General features: G+C 36.8%; 1 protein-coding gene across 3 annotated transcripts in view; it reads left to right on the top strand.

Annotated features, from left to right (window-relative positions):
• The window catches only part of LOC137340660 (bromodomain-containing protein 8-like), an 86,132-nt gene that overhangs the window by 45,614 nt on the left and 22,365 nt on the right, over window positions 1–18,153 (top strand). For 2 of the 3 annotated variants that reach the window (XM_068003283.1, XM_068003285.1), the window contains exons 22-23: window positions 2,902–2,984; window positions 3,531–3,772. In XM_068003283.1, coding sequence (XP_067859384.1) covers window positions 2,902–2,984; window positions 3,531–3,576 — 129 coding nt within the window. In that variant the 3' untranslated portion in view covers window positions 3,577–3,772. Of the gene's footprint in view, window positions 1–2,901; window positions 2,985–3,530; window positions 3,773–9,064; window positions 9,398–14,736; window positions 14,834–15,932; window positions 15,980–16,079; window positions 16,238–18,153 lie in introns of those variants that run through there. The other variant, XM_068003286.1, reaches the window with a different exon arrangement.

The raw sequence follows: 18,153 nt of genomic DNA on the forward strand, positions 1-18,153 counted from the left end.
TATACTGTAAGATTTTGCATCTTAATCTCCAGTTCCCTGCATCATGCCACCTTCATATTACTGCCCCATTGTATAATGATTACAAAAGCGATTTTTTTTCCTTTAAAATATTGATTGCAAATACCACATAAACAACAAGCACACAGACGTAAGCTGAAGACTGTACTTCACTGCTTTGAGTTCTGATGATTCCACTCAACCTAATTAGTATACGGGTTTTAAGCAATAATATTTAAAATTCAGAAAGGTCAAGTCCTAAAACAATGCTCCAAATAGACAGTTAGAGAAAAGGTGGTGATAAGCCTCATTCACATGGCTATCACAATTATATTGGATGACAGTAGCATTACCCGAGAATCTTAAACATTTCTTGTATATTCATATTACGCTGAGGGAGTTGAGTCAAGCACCAGTCTGAAAATCATAAAATAATTTGCCATGTGAATGCTATGGTGTCAGGAAGTTTGAGCAAGGTAAACATTGAGTTTTTATCCTGGTTAATCATTTTCTTTGTAAATTTAATTTCTGATCTAATGAGCACTAACTGGACCCATCCAGCCTGTGTTTTTTAAATCTGGATAATCCCATTAAAAAAAAGTTCATAAAAATCACAAGATAGGTACAGACGAGAAGGCCATTCAATCCATTTTAGCTCTTCTATTCAGAACATCCAATATTTAAACATTATTTGCATACATGTGTTGAACAGCTTTCTAATGTAGGGGGAAGGGCAGTTCTTAGCCTAACATCAAAGCTCTAATTTGATGCGTCGAATATGCCAAAATATAACAGTGTCACATCAATTGTTTGATTTTTATACTTTACAAAGTTTTATCCTCCAATCATAAATTTTAAAATATAGAAGTAATTTATTTTAATTTCCAGTTACTATTTAAAGAATGTAGTGTAGTTTGAGGACAGATTTCACTAATAATTAGGGTCCTCAAGGGGGCCACAGTTTAGGATATAAGGACTAACTTGAACTTTTTGAATCTAACACACCCTCCACCCATGGCTTAGAGAGTTTATCCTGTGAAGATCACAGGTTCAGTCTTCACTCTTCTGAATTTGCTGATTTCAACTGAAGGCAGCAATAGTGCTGCTATAATTGGCTTCAGTGCCCTTGGGTTAGGGAGGGGAAAAAGGGCTCGGGTTCACACACCTATTTTTTACTCAGCAACCCCTGTGGATGTTAGTTGAGGACAGGTTCAGGCTCAGCTGTGATGATCCCTGCCATAGAATAGGCTACTTACACATGAATAATGGCCACTTGAATGAGGTATCAGAAAGCAGCCAGGAGTCATTGTGTTCAGGAGAGGAAATATATTTTTGAAATGACAGCTCCAGGTTGTAATTGACTTTACTGCTGAGTGCTTTGATCAGTGCTTTATATTCAGATTTTTAAGAGAGCAGACCTAATTAAAATGATTTAATAAAGTAGATTAAATATAGAACGTTGTCTGTCAAAGTGCCATTTTTTTTGGAAGGGAGTTTTAATGTAATATATTTTGGTGGAGAAAGGTGGAAATATAACAGTTATATTTAAATTTAATGATTTTTATTTCCCTCTTGGAATTTCAATATGAATGTGTTCCTTATAGTTTGCTCACTGCTGTATTGCATTCTGAGTCAGGCAGCCAGGAAAAAAGGTTGGGGCTAAGTGGTGATTTAAGTCTGGAAATGATACATTTGTATGAAGTTCTTTTGTCCATTATTTTAATGGAGGTGTTAATGCTTTCAAAGTAAGTTAATGCCGTCTTTAAAACAAGAGGATTTGAATCAAATGTGTTAAGTGTTCATAAAATATCTTGCTGGGAGATTTTCAGGCTAAAGTAAAAGAAATTAACCCCGTACGGTTTTAAAACATTAGATACTCATGGTATGAGCCAGCTACAGTGTTTAGGGATTGCTTGGGAGTGTGGGGAAATCTGTCCTCAAGTAGCAGTGAGACACTTCAATTTTACAGCCACTCTCTTTCACAAGAGAAAGGTCATTGAAAGATCTTTAAATCAATTTCAATGCTCTGTACCACACAAAGACATTGACTATCCAAAGGCCTCTCGCTCTCCATTCAAACAGCTGCTTTACTAACAGTTCATACGAATGGCATATAGCATTAGATCCACTAGCCCTATTTTGTGGTTAAGCTCCAGCTATGTTAAAATCCAAGTACGAGTCATATTGTTATGTATTGTCTGTGTTTCTAAATATAGGGGACTGGCTTAAACAGTGTGACTTGTATTCCTGGATTTTTCCAGTCATTCTCCAAAATGATTCACATTTTCCGAATGTATTTGTGACTGTATTTCAATCCCACACATCCAACCCATTTTTACAACTAATGACCCATGTGCGTATCTGTAGAGTAAATGTTTCAGTGGGGAGGGGACACCAAATTAATTACCCACGTTAAGATTATTACTAATACGAGTGATATGTACAACCACATAGTTCCCTTTTTCTAGATTTTAACTGTCAGAGATTAAATGTCAAATAAAAATTCTGGGTTAAACATAATTTCTATTAAATGCATAGAACACTCCTCCAACATTTAGTTCCTAGCACTAATTCATTTTTATCATTTCGTCTACACAGAAGTTTCAGAGTGGGTGTTTTCCTCTTACCTGGTTGCAGCAATTAACTACTTTGGAGAGGTCGTTAGCAGGTTTTTGTCATCAGCTGATGATGTCACAGTGCTGGCTGAAATACATGGAAATCTAGGAGTTTTGTGTGTTCTAAATTTATTTTTATTTCAGTGACTGCATGATGGTAATTTAACACACAGAAACTTCTATTCTATTCAATCATTGGTTTAAAAAAATGTTTTTTTTAAAATTTAAATGAAATTTATTTTTAAAAGCTGTCCTGTGTTGACATTTCTAGTTTCCCCATGTATTTCAGCCAGCAACTGCAAGCACTGTGACATCATCTGATGACAAAATACTGTTAACGATCTCCGCAAAGCAGTTAATTGCTGCTACCAGGTAAGTGGAATGCATTCAGTTTGAAACTTTTTTTCAAATGAAGATGGAATGTATTGGTGCTAGGCATTAGAAATTGCAGGAGTGTTTTGTACGTTAAGGATGTTGCTCCTTTATGTGATATCAAATTTTCATCCACAGTCGCTCAATATTTTTTGTGTAGTGTTTATCCTGCTAAAGTTGTTAAATAGCCTGGTATCTATCAGGATTGTCTGTCTTATATTACTTTTATTTAAATCTGGTCTTCATTTCCATTATTCTTTACAAAATTGTTACCCTAATATTCTGCATGAAATATTGTTTTCTGCATTTATAAATACAGCATACCTTTTTGCTTCTGTGTGCTAAGTATTGCAAAAATAGCTTGATGGGATCTATTTTGGACCAATTTCTTTTTTGTTTGGTGCCAGTTTTTTTTCTTTTACCAATGCATGTGCGTTCTCCCTCAAAATGAAGTGTTCTGAAATTTAACAGAAAATCTTCTGTGACTATAAATGCTTAATGATTCCCCAATAGGCAGTGAAAAAGAGTAATTGTTTTTTCCATTAGGATGGTGGTACAAGAGGACGTCGCTGTGCCATTGAAGCAGATATGAAAATGAAGAAATGACCAGCTCCGATAGGACCTGATCGTGTGAAATGTTTAGCACTGTAAAGATCAATGAAGCTGTACTGCCTTCGTCAATATTGATGAGAATTAACTGTATTGTACAGCCTTGTTTCTAGTGTACAGATTTTGTTCTGAGAACAATGTATAGTATGTGATTAATAAAATTATTTTGACAACCTGAACGACTTCATGGCTTCAGAGAATTTCAGTTAATGTTCGTGGAAGATAGGACAATTTTAACTAGCATTAGTAAGTATGCAAGTCTTGAACTCAGTATTTCTCTGGATGCACAACATAGGACATCACCTTTGTGTGCGCATTGCTTAAGCATTTTAAGTTCTGTATATTTTTTGGGTAATCCTAGAGGAGCTTTTGGCCTCCAGTTATTTTTCAAATGTAAGATTTTTTTGTTGAATTGCCCCTGCAGTGGTCTTTGGGTAAGTATCTGCTATCATGAGAGCACACACTAGATTCAACGACACCTGTTTTGATAAATTTGCAGATTTTTCTCTTTTAAGTTTGCGAGTAAAGGGACTATTACGACTACTTGATTAATTTCTTCTAAGGTTGCATGGCAAATCCAGAAAACAGCTCAAATATGAACTCACATAGAGACTGAGTGGTGTAGTCTGTTTAGTACACTGTTCTTCAGCCTCTGGGATTTAGGCATGAATTCAACCCAGGCTAGTGAGATTAAGCTATAAAGATCCAACGTAAACTGTGAGGATCTGGTACATAATACTAAATTCCATACAATACTACTCAAATTGATAATCTCAGAGGGATGGTTGGTGTGTCAGATTGGTGCAGTAGTAAGCACACTTCTGAAATTGGGATCGAGGCGCATTGAGGAAGCTTTGTTCTGCTTTTGGCCTATGTTATAGTTGATTTGAGAGTTCTTGATGCTGACACTGGATGCCAAAATGTTTCATTATGCAGCATTTATGTCCCTCATCTTGGTGAACATAAAATCACCAAAAGAAAAGTTACTAGCAGAATTTGAGTTCCCCCCTTCCCCTAGGATGTTGTGTCATTTTCACTGCATTGTATGTCTATAATGTGTGTATGCATGATTATAACATATAAGCCTGTCACTATCATGTATGACCATTAATTTTATCTCCTTATGGCTGCTTCATTCACAAAGTGTATTAAAATACATTTGCTGTTAAATTAGATTCTTTTTAAACTTAGATAAATTTGATGCCTGATTTATATAATGTGTATGAACATATGGAACTTTGAACTGGTCCCTGTCTTAAGACTTGGGACAATTTTACAGCAAATTAAGAAAATAGATAATGCAGAATCTAACGTGCATAGCAGAAATGTCCAGTATTCCATCACTGGCTTCCCTTCCCAAGTAGCAGGTTTCCCCTTGTATATTGAACAAATCCCAGCAAAAGAAAATCTAAATAAAAATGAAGGGGCGAAAATTTTGCAAATACAAATATTTTATTTTTTGTCTTTTTCAATGTTTGAGTGCAGGAATTAAAAGGTAAATATAATGGGTGTCAGCAGTTTTATCTGAAATCTTGAATTATTTATATTACATTTTTAAGTGTAATGCAGTGAGTACAATACATATAATGATGTGGCTTTTGTCAGATGTGGCGACAACTGGTGGTATAACATTCCACGGCAATGAGCCATTCAACTAATTCCCCAAAGGGAAAAAATAAATGCAGCATATTCTATATTTTCTGCTATACCCTTTCCCCACATTGCTGTTCACTGATGGTGTTGCACAGGTTACACCCTAAGGCTTGACTTCCCTTGAATAACGCTTAATCTCTCTTCCTCCTCATATCCAATTGAAAAGTTTGTGCTTATTGAATACTAGTGTCAGCAATGGCTCAGTTGGTAGCACTCCCGCCTCTGAGTCAGAAGGTTGTGGATTCAAGTCCCACTTGAGTCTTCACATAATCCAGGCTGACACAGTACTGAGGGAGTGCTGCACTGTTGGAGGTGTGCTGTCTTTAATGGATGAGACATTAAACCTCAGGTGGATGTAAAAAATCCCACTATTCAAACAAGAGCAGCAGAGTTCTCTCGTATTTTGTTGACTGCAAAGCGCTTTGGGACGTTTTGAGGTTGTGAAAGGCGCTATATAAATCCAAATCTTTTTTTTTCTTTTCTTTCAACTTTATGTTAACTAGAAGGATATGTTACCAGTGTGACTTAGATGGGGGCACCAGCTTTCCATACCAGCACAATGCGCACTATAATTGCTCATAGCATCATTGTCTACATAATGTTAAATGATTTCAATAAAAGATTTCTTAAGACACGTTTGGGGTCCAGTATTGGAGGAAAAGATCTTGGGTAATGCCACAAAATGCAGGATAATTTATCACTCCCAGCACTGGTGATTATGTGACTAATCTTAATGGTAAGTCAGGTAGAACACTTGGAAGATCTTAAATTCTTGAACTCTCATCCTTGTATTACTGGGTACCTTGTATCCACAGTGTTCCAATCAAAGTGGGTAAGTTAAGTTCCGAGGTCTTTCACATTGTTGTTGTAACTTATTGGCTTCATACAAAGTTAATTGGTGAAAGGAACCCTATTCTCCATGTGAAAGCCATTCAGCTTTCAAGCAATTCACTTTACACTGGTTTCTTGCCATGACTATAGCACAGTGTGATTCTTCTAAGACTGCTAATGAACTTCTTGCATATAGGCAATTCTTTCGCACTGTCTCCTTCCTCAAACATTGCAGACAGGTGTTTTGGCTGCAAAACGCTATTATGGAATTAGTGAATTGTATCAACCTACCTGGATCCCCAATATTCTTGTTACCCATGGTTCCTCCTCCCTGTCTCTGAGCGTACATGTCAAAAGCAAGAGGCCACACTGCTTAAGGAAGCTGATTTTTACTTCCCAGCTGATGAGTATTTTGATCTTGATCTTCCTTCTGGTTTGCCACCTCCATTAAGAGGTTGGATGAGAAGGTTGAGGAATTAGATAGTTCAGGTCCTCTGTTATCAGAACCTGATCACTCTCCTTTGACCAATTCAGCACCAAGATCACGAAGGCATTAGATGGTTTGATTAACCTACCCCATGAGGGAATGTTTGATATTTTATAATTGTGCAATATCGTTTTTTTATAATACAATAACTATTCTAACAGCAGTTTCCTTGTGACTCCATAAAAGAGTTTAATTTCTCACATTTTAAAAACAAATTATCAAATGTCATTTTTAATTAAAGTCAATGACAAATTATGGTATTAGAAGATCACTTCTCTTTTACAATTCGTTTTCCAGGATCCTACTTGGAACGGGTACTATCAAGCTCGTAACATTGGCCTTTCCTAGGTTCTTGGTTCCTGATGCATTCAGTGCGCAACTTAAGTACCAAAAGAGGCTCCAGACAAATGATCACTGTACCACCAAAGGTGGATAAGCTTTATAGAGTTACTTATTCCACTCTGGAGAACATCTTTTCTTCTCCAGTAACGAATATATATGTGTTCCAAATACAGGCTATCAATGGGAAGTTGCTCATGCTTGGCAAGTTTCTGTCTCTCCTTAAAAGAAATCCAAACTTTTGGATTTATGGAGCAAGGAGGTACACTCTTAAGGATCTATCAATGTGATGATTTTACAAAATTTACTGGATCACTGGCACAGGTACTGAAAAGTTCCAAGTTCAAAGAAAACATTTTAAACTGAATATATTTCTCTACGGAGTAACATCAGCAAAAATAGTCTTTAAGATTAGATAATTTGACTCATCTTGAGTTCCTGCATGGGATCCAACAAGGCTGACATTATTCCACAAATGAATTAACTAGTGAAATGGAAGAAATCTTAAGTTACTTAAGATCTGATGTCCTTTTGGACATGCTTTCAGACATCCCTTGGATAAGTCTACCATTCTCCCCTATTGTTCCCTATTCTAATGGAAAATGGAACATAGATTCTGTTGTGTGAATTTTGAATAATTAATTCATACTATGTAGATTACACCAAGGACACCAGAAGGTCAAGACTGGTATGAATATTTTTTGGCTTTCTAATAACAGAACCCTATTATCAAAGGTTAGTTTAATGGCTTTTTAAGTGTATTCATAGCCTAGTAAGGAGTGAACTCTTAGCAAATCTCAAGTATCATTCTACTGGGATGGTAGCTACTTTGTGAGACCTCTTTTTCAAAAAGGTTGCTCTTAAAGGTATTTGTAAAGCTGCTAAGTGGGGCTAGCCTCATGTGTTTACTAAACAATTATTGTCCAGTTATAATGACAAAAAGAGATCTGCAATTTGCCAAATTAAAGAGGCAGAAAACGGCATAATATGCACTCAACTTCTCACTTTGTTGGAGAACAACAAATGAAAAGAAAGGTGGATTATCTATCTCGGTAGATTCTTCCTAATTCTTTGGATAATGTTATCCTTTAATTACCAAATCATACCACCTGTACTTAATAGATGCTGTGGGAATCAGTGCTTCTGTAATTTTAAGTAATTGCCTTTCAAAATTTTGAGTGATTTGATTTATATCAAGTTTCCCTAACTCTGGGTGGAAGAACTGAGGGAGTAGTCCAAGAGTACAGTTATAAACATTGGGAGAAAGCCTCTTGTGAATATGTAACAATTTTTTTTAAAAAACTTAATTTTCCTTTAATGGTGGACATTTCAACTGCATGTAGAAGATAACGCTTTAAGAAAATCAACAAAAAAGTGTTAGAATAGGTAACCTATCCTTGTCACAGATTTAGTTAAATATGAAGGATTTTCCGCTATCTAATTTCTTGAATACTTTATAAAATATAAACTTTCATATTGTGATTCTGTTTAACTAGTTTGATAGAAATAAGGCATGCAACATATTACATAGCAAGTGGCAGTATAATCTGAGCTGGTAATTTAAATATAATAAAATGTTTTTTTTTGATGGCAAACTCATCATTTCACCTCTGGAACCTAAGCTCAGAGACAGTCTCTCTGCCAGTTGAAACTAATATGGGTAGTCTCAACCCAGTTCTTGGTGGATGTGTTCCACAGCACAATACTGTTTCTAATTTGGCTAAATTGACCGTCATTCAGAGGTCACAGGAGTAGCTAGTGTGGGAATGTCATAGTGGTGTGGTAGGGTGTAATATGTGGTAAGGCACTCAGTTTAAGAGGGAGCCTTATTCTGCAGCTGGCTGCTATTCCTAACCTGGGAAAGCTTGATGCTGATACTAGATGCATGAACTGGAAAAGTTTCCATTGCTCATCCACCACAATCCCTTGTATTAAGGTGCACAAATATTCAACAATGAAAACTGACCTATGAGAAACTTCCAGATTAAGTTATTCAGAGATCAGAAGTGAATATAATGGTTTCTATGTAGAAAATGATTTTCATTTTCTGTTCACTTACAAAATATTCACTTTTCAGGTATTCAGGAAAGTAAAACTGATTATTGCTGTGGATTTCAGTCCCTTTTAATTTATTGTATTTAGCGCATACTTTATTCCATAGGCTGTGGAGGTGGAGGCTGAAATTGCTAGTGAAGAGGAACAAGAAAGGGAAATATACAAAGAAGAAATTCAGCAACAGACACTGCAAATGGAGTCTAAGTGCCAGGAGGAAAAACAAGAATTGGATGGATCAGTAGTTGAGGACAGAGGAAATAATGACATTAAAAATGGCCTGCCAGAAAAAAATGAGAAAAAGAAAGAGCATCTGGAACAGTCAAAGTCAGGGCAGGAGGAGGCTGAACACACAATATATTCTGGAAATACAGAGCATTCCAAAGAGCAGGTGGAACCAAGAAAAAAAGATTCAGAGAAAGAGTATTTAAATCTAGCTGAGGTAAGATATTAATGTTGAAAAAACTTCATGAAATGTTTGGATTTGAAAGTAACAAATCACTTGATGTGTCACTTTTCTTTCTGGTACTTTGTGTGTTTATTTCCAACTACATATTTACAATATCGTGATGGACCGACAAATGAATGTCCTTCGCAAGCACCATGAGCACCATAGATCTTTTACATAAATTAGAAATCACCATCTTTGGTGCACCAACAAGTTTGCCGTCGAATGACAAAATGGGGATTCATCACCTATAAAACTCCATATGATGAATTCCTTTTCTTAGCTGGGCTACTTTAGGAGGTTCAGGGCAACGGCAGATTATCTTTTCAGGAGGTAAAACTCATATGCTTTTCACAAACCTCCAAACAGTCAGTTTTTAAAAAAAAATGAGGCCTGGGAGTAGGTCCCTGCACACCATGTTGGAAAGTGCGTGGCATGGGGATGGAGAATCTAAAGAAGGGGAAAGATCACCCATAATTGTTACTTTACCAGTGAGTTTTTCTTTTTATTCTGTGCATATGCATCACTTATACTTTGTTATAACATTAAACAATGATTAACTTTAAGGGTTTTACTAATCCTTTTTGCATATGCAATCTATTTTGACCTGCTAATACAAAAGATGTTGCACAAATGGTAGTTTAATATTTAACACGTGTGAAACTATTCTGAATTTTGATCAGCTGAGACTTAATTACCAACAACATTGAAAATATTAAAAATAAACATATAACGAAATAGCGTTTGTATACTTTTTCTGTTAAGGTTTTTTTCCGCCAAAGGCATCATACACATTAACCCACTAATACAAGTTTGCAAAACTTTTATTCTTATTTGTTTGTTTTCTACCCCAAAAATGAGTAGGCTATCATCCAAAAAGGGAAAAAAACCATTTGACATTTTGCCTTAAGAATTTGATGTCTCACAGCAGCCATTCAAGCATGTGAATACCCCCACAGCAGATAAAGCCAGGTTTTGGTATTGCACCTTAATTTCTTTTATCCTGTTACTGGCAGCAGTTATATTCTGTTGTTAAACACCAGGGGAAACAGTTCTTCAGCACTATCCAGTTTTATTTCTTCATGGTTCAGTCATGATTAAGTGGTTTGTAATCCTTTTGCAAAGTTTTAGTGAATTTTGTTGTAAATGTTTGTATGTTTTCTGCTTTTTTGCAGTCATTGTTAGTGACTTCTGGTTTTGGAGCAAATTTTTGTTATTTTTGAAAATTAGGGATTTTGGTCAGGATTTGAATCTGTTGGTGTAATTTCTTAGACAAAATTGTCTACTGGCAACTTGCTATTGGCCAATGCAAGCAACTGGATTCAGCACATGCACATCCTAGTGTAGGTATATTTTTCTGGCAGTGAGTGCCCATGATTGATGTAGCATTACTTTCCAAAGTGCTTTTGGAAACCTTTTTACAGATTCTTCAACAGATCTTACCATGAATCTTTTAAAATGCTGGAAAGTGACAATGGTAACAAGGGCGGTCTTGCTTGATCCTCCATGCACCAACGAGACCTCGGAATCCAGCGCTTCTATGAAACAGAAGGAGAACAAACATTGCAGGTCAGATAGAGAATCAAGAGTGGAACTTCAAACCTGCGTAGATTGTGGTCTTTGTCTAAAACACTAGCCAAATCACATGCTGCATTAACTAGCAAAGTTTGAAAAAATGCATCAGGGTCATCCAGTGATCACTCAAAAATCTTGGTGACACCTGCTATCGGTGCCAAACAGTGCCTGGGCACCTGCTACTTAATCAGTGCCTGATACTGAGTTAGAATTTGCATTAGTAAAGTTGAGAAAGAGTGGTGCTAGTGAATGGAGGGAGCGGGGAGAAGAGTCAGAGATGGAAACATTGGGCAGGTGGGTACTTTCAGTAATGAAAACATCGGCTAGGCAAATTCATTTTTAAAATATCAGAAATGTAGAGCTAATTTTTGGGACAGTTAGCAATTTCATAATGGATCACAGACTTTTCCACTGTTTTTTGCATGTGCACTGTGATTTGATTCTGAGGATATCAAACCAAAGGAACAGTCTTAAGATTTGATTCTAGCTATACATTTTTTTTAAATATATAAGGTTTTTTTAAAAAAAGTGAGTTCATAATTCTTACTATTTCTAGGTGAGGCGCCTTTTTAAAAAAAAAGTTGGGCGAGCAGACAGATGAAAGTAGTGAAAAATGGCTTACACAGAAAAAATTAAACCTCTGTAATATCATCATTACAGGCGAATAAACAAATATTATGTAGTGATGAGTGGGAAATTCTCTGACCATTGTATATTACATTGTTACAAACACTAGCAATTCAACAGAAACTTTGAGAAACATAGTTGTATGATTTACTTTGTAAACAATTTCTCAAAATAAAATTTACAGAATTTAAGACAGAATTGCTTCTCTACTATATGTATTCCAGAATGTGTTCAGTGTTCATATTAATCCTACACAGAAGTGGAATATTGCCAGAGAGTAACTAATAACCTACCTGCAGTGGAAATTTAACAGCATCTTCTTCCAACAACTGACAATCATAAGTCTACAAAGCATAAATCATGACACTGCTACAAACTGCATAGCTCTGAACACTTGTAAATGATGTACCTTTATCTGCAAAACAAAATTGGATTTTAATTTTTTTTTAAATTTGGTAGGTTAAATCACCATTTGTATTAATTCAACCAGATTTATTTTGTAATACAATTTTTTTCGAACCAATATACCTGCAAAGCAATGTTCTATGAAAAACAAGACTGAAATCAACAAATAAGTCATTAATGTTACTGATGAGTGCTGAACCAGTGGGTGGTGGCCGTGGCTCAGTGGTAGTACTCCCGCCTCAAAAGGTTGTGGGTTCAAGTCCCTGTAGTGTCTAATGTCAGTAGGGTGATAATGAGGTATCGCTGCACTGTAGGAAGTACCATCTTTCAGTTGAGATATTAATCCGAGGCCCCGTCTGCCCCCTCAGTTGGAAGCAAAAGATCCCGTGGCACTATTTCAAAGAAGAGCAGGGGAGCAGGTGTATACCATATATGCCAATTACCTGGATGAAGAAAAAAAGAGTTGTATATCCAAGTTTGCAGACCACACTAAATTTGGAGGCACATAAGTTGTGTAGATGGCAGCAGGAAGTTACAAGGGGACATAGATTAAGTGAGTAGGCAAAACTGTGACAGATGGAGTTCAATGTGGAGAAATATGAGGTCATCCACTTTGGATCCCAAGAAAGACAAATCAGAATATTTTTTTATTTGTCTTATTATAGCTTCTAATTTGTCTTATTGTAACCTCTAACAAAGGCTAGGAACTGTGTAGGAATTTTAGTGTCCAGGTACACATCACTAAAACCTAGTGCACAGGTACAAAAAGTAATCAAAAAGGCTAATGGAATGTTGGTCTTTATCTCAAGGGGCTTGAAATGCAATGGGGGAGAGTTATGCTTCAGATGTACAGAGCGTTGGTCAGACCCCATCCGGGGTACTGCGTTCAGTTTTGGGCACCATACCTCAGGAAGATTTATATTGGCATTGGTGGAGGGTACAGTGCAGATCCACCAGAAAAATACCAGAGCTTAAAGGGTTAAATTCTGAGGATTGATTGCAGAAACTTGTATTCCCTTGAGTTCTGAAGGTTGAGTGATGATCTAATTGAGGTGTTTAAAATGGTTAAAGGATTTGATAGAGTAGATACAGATTTCCTCTGGTGGGGGAAATCCAGAATAAGGGGGCACAATCTTAGAATTAGAGCTAAGCCATTCAGGAATGAAATCTGGAAGCACTTTTTCACACAAAGGAGAGAGGAAATGTGGAATTCTCTTTCCTCCCCCCCCCCCCCCCCCAAAAAAAGGCTGTGGACAATTGAAATTTTCAATTCTGAAATTGACAGATTTTTATTAGGTAAAGGTATCAAAGGGCACTAGTAACAAGGATCCACATCTTGCATAATTGACCCTGATGGTTATGAAAAGAGGAGAAATTTTCTTCTATCTTTTTCTGTTCTATAGTCTCCCAGCACTGTATACAAGTAAACTGCCTGTGGCATTGCCCACAGTCTGATGAATGTATGTTTTATTAAACACAAGTCGGGAGAGAGACTTCAGAAACTCACTCCACGGTGCTCCCAAATGGCCTGAGCCTGTAACTACATAGTGAAAATTGACATAGCAAAATTTAACAGGATATGATAGAGCAATTTACAGTGGTTAATGTTGACACAAAATCATGACAACAGGAATTAAGGTGTTTGTACAGGAAGTGCACTCTATATGCAAGATTTTTAATAATATTTAGATATTTGGTGACTGTTTTTAATTTAATTGTTTTGAAGAGAATCTTCAACCACGCTGATGGCACATAGCCATCATGTGGCTGATTAGGAAACTCTGAGACTTTTACGACAGCTTCTAAGAAACATTTCGTGGAGGCAGGGTATGAGACCAAATCTTATATAAACAGGAGTTAGTGCCTACTGTGATTTGGTTGCAGTGAGGCAGGCAATTGCTGCTAAAGCTTAATAACCTCCAACTGGTAAAACCAATGTTCCATGGAACATATTCAGAAGGATAGTGAAAATGGACTCAGAAATTTTTTGGTGAGTTCTTTAACTCACAATGAGGAGCTACTGGTATTTGCTGTTTATACAGCAAGAGCTCAGACTTGTTAGTTGTCTAATGACTAACTAGTGGCTATTATTTTTTTGTGGGGGAACTAAGTAGGGTCTTTTTGGAGCCGAGGTGGCTCCAAGATGACAAACCTGGCAATGGAAGATTGGAACCGAGGCAAGACTCAGTAATTTGATACCCAGGTGATCAGTACTGCAGGGGGCTGTTTATGATTGACCAGTCAGTCTGACTGATTATTGACACCTGGAGCTGTAGACTTCTGGTGGTTATGATTCTTTTTATTCAGCTCCAGATAACCCTACGAGGGGTTGGATGCCAAGTGGGAGGTTATAAGTGTTCATTGCAGATAAGCGACGCTGGTTAAATTCAATTAGTACCCTTGTGTGTTAAACTCTCTGAATTTAGGTAAGTGGGGTGTGCCCCGAAGAGCAGAAAGTATGCACTCCATATCGGGCAAGCAGAAACTCTACCTGCGTGAATTTCTCGGTATTTTGGAAAACCCTTAAGCATGGTGCTGGGTTCCTGCACATGTCAGACATCTGCTTGATCAAAAGTGAATTAAGTTAAATTAAAATGTAATCATTTCAATTACTTATTAAGAAATTAATATATTTGTATATGTAATCAAAACAATTCTAAGTCTATGTATAGCAAACATTTGTCATATTGATTGATGCCATGGTGTTCTATTTCTTGTTTCTCTAGTGCTTGGGAGGCGGCTGCAAGTATCTCGCATTTTATACGAGGACTAAGCCACTTCTAGTAGATGCACAGCATGGCATTATGGGGGATGAACAAATAGGTGAGCGGCAGCTGTAATTATGGCTTGTACAAGATATTTCTTCAATTTTCATGTTATTTTCTACAATGTCAATAATGCAAAAATATTTTTCAGATGGGAGAAATTACATCCTCTAATGCATCATCTATATCTCTATCCTTGACCTTCATACCCCTTTCTATTCTTAGCAGAAGTTGCTCAATAATAGTATTACTATCAGCCCCCAATTTGGGGGTGACTCAATCTACTGAACATACAGATTTTTTTTAAAAATTAAGTCATCAGTAATTATCTAAACATAATGATTAATATTGACACTTTGGGATTTCCCTTTACTACAGTCCAAATATCTAGCTTCCCAAAGCCATAAGTTTCTTTTATCTCAACTACTATGATTTGAAGCTAAATATATTATTTTATATTAGATGCTGTACTCTGAGATGAATAGAGATGATGTGGGGATGGATGGACATTCTGAAGTATCACTCAGTTACTTTTGCAGATTAGAACTTTACTTCGAGTTTAAATGGACGAATAGAGTTCATGATGTCATAAACTGTACATAATCTGTGAAAGGAGCAGACTTTGATAACTTGAATGACTATTGCTCATTGCGTGCTTTCTTGTATTTAATTTCAGCAGGCAATTTAAAAGTATGAGCAACTGAGACATACAGTGGTTTCACAAACTGTCCTTTGTCTATGGCCTAGGTTTCAATCCACCTATGCTGATGGAATAATACTAATTTCTTTATGGTAGCTGTAAAGGTTCTGAATGAAATATATTTGAGAAATCTCAATCCAGTTTCTAATGAGTCAGGCCTATAGCCTTATCCTGTTCTTGTGATATCTACATAATCGCATTTTCCAGCATAAGTCAGTGGATAGCAATCAGGAGTGAGAACTCTAGCTGCTATTTTTCCCCTCCTTAACCCATGGGTGCTGAGCCAATTATACTATTCCTGCTGAACTCAGCATAGACTGGGAATTGAATCTGGGCTTAACGCACTAGGCCGTCAGGGTGATCAGTGTGATTTTAAAAAATATACTTGGACCAGGATATGTTCCACTTAAGAATGTTGACATAGTTAGTTAAATTCATTATTATGTTCATATTTCAGAATTGTCTAGAGTAGAATACAACACAATGAGAGACAGTCTACTAGAGGTATGATCACCACATGAATTTTAGAAAATAGAACATTATGAAGTTCATCATTTATGCAAGAAGTCCTGATAAAATACTTTCTGTGACTTTTTAACTTAAGTTTCAGGAGGATACGACCAGTGAAGAAGAATTTTGTGAGGTTGACCTTTCAGAATTTGGCATAGAGCTCTCTGTCTCCGAGAGTGATGTTAGCTTCAGTTCCCAGCAGTTCTTGGTCTTGGATGAGTCAGCAGCAAGTAGTCACACATCCTCCCAGCTGTAAGTGACCTAAAAATATGTATTAGAAATGTACCACATGGTGTGGTAGTGAGTCTAATAGAACCAATCATGTAACTCTTAACCTTAAAACACATGTGAGATATCAATAAGAAATCTTATATAAGGGTTTCTGATCCCATGGGTCTATTTATGGGGATGTGTAAAACAACCCAGCCAATTAAATTCATCCAATATATAAGAAACTGCATAGAACTACTAGACATCAGCCCTTATATTTTTAAAAAAAGCAATGATGATATGCTTGGACTGTTCGCACTGCAAGAGAAATTTTGGGACACTTACCCCTATACCTTCTGTGTGCCCTCAAGTGTAAACATTCTGAAAAGAGTATCTTACAATAATATCTGAAATAGTGGATTTGGATACAGACTGACACACTAATAGTTTTGAGAAACCCATTCCCACTACTAACAACAACTTACATTCATATATCACTTCCCATATAAAACAATGTCTCAGAACATTTCCCAAGGCATTGAGATAGATACTAAGCAGGAGAAAGGATGAAATTGGGGGGGTGGGGTGCGGGGGAGAGAGACTTAACGCACACTCAAAGAGATGGGTTTTAGGAAGCTTTTGAAAACAGAAAGGGAGATAGCAAGGCAAAGTGATTTAGGGAGAGAAATCCAGAGGGGCAGGCTTTTTGAGGGAGCAGGGAATAAGTAGTAATCTGGAGTCAGAAGAGTGGAAGATGTGAGCAGGAACATATGCCTGGAGAAAATCAAAAATCATTAGGTAGGTTAGGGCAAACCACGGAGAGATCAGAAAACAACAATGGGGATTAAAAAAAGGACAGAGAAAAAAGCTCAGCTGTTAAGGATACAGGAGCTGAGTGGTTATGATACTGGACTAGCAACCCAAAGATTATAAATTCAAATCCAACAATGGCATATTATGAAATTGAATTTAATGTCTTATAATTTGTGTGCTGGCAACAGAAAAAACGACCATGACAACTGCAAGATTGTTGTAAAAATGCAATTAATTCACAAGTGACCTTCAGGTACAGAACTGATCACCCCTACCCAGGCTGGCCTACATGTGTCTCTAGTCCCACACTCTTAATGTCCTCAGGGAAATGAGGGACGGGCAATAAATATTGCCTTACCAGTGTCCCCCACAGCTCAAGAACCAATTAAAGAAAATGATTGATTTTGTGACCCATGATTAAGAAAGTTATATTAAGGCAGAGATTAGACTCAAATCCCCCTCTCTGTTAAAGAATGGCTCTTGCTGGTGCTGGATACAACTGCAGGTGAAAGACTGATTTTCTAGATAACCAAAATAATTGAGTAAATTTGATAGGATATGGGCATCAGTGGTGGAATATTTTGAAAGTTTGGAACAGCAAGCAGAAAAATTGGAGAAGGATACCCATGACAAATCCAACATATTGACCAGGTATGCTGTTGGTGGGTGGTGTCTAGTACCTGCAAGTACAACCATAAAAATAATGCAAATAGGTTGCACTGAACTCTTTTGATATTGAAACAAAAACAGAAGATGCTGGAAACACTCAGCAGATCAGGCAGAATTTGTGGCGAGAATGGACAAGTTGATGTTTCAGATATGGGCTCTTCATTAGAACTCAGCAATTTCTGTTTTTGTTTCAGATTTCCAGAATCTGCAGTTTTTGGGGGGTTTTTTTGGTCTGATGTTATAGATATTGTATCTGTATCACTGTATCTTCTGAAACATACTATTGAAATACATCCCATGTATTATCTTGTTTTTTTAAAAAAGTTCTTTAATATTATGAAGAAAAGAAAAACGATGGTAGAATGATGGCACATTGAGAGGGATGTATGTTCATGCCTGTGACTCACTGAATTGCTGACTTAATGGCTCAGCCAAGGTGCTATGAGAGATGCAGAGGGCAGGCCAGATGTTTCCCT

Source organism: Heptranchias perlo, chromosome 22 (genome assembly GCF_035084215.1).
Source record: "Heptranchias perlo isolate sHepPer1 chromosome 22, sHepPer1.hap1, whole genome shotgun sequence".
NCBI lineage: Eukaryota > Metazoa > Chordata > Chondrichthyes > Hexanchiformes > Hexanchidae > Heptranchias > Heptranchias perlo.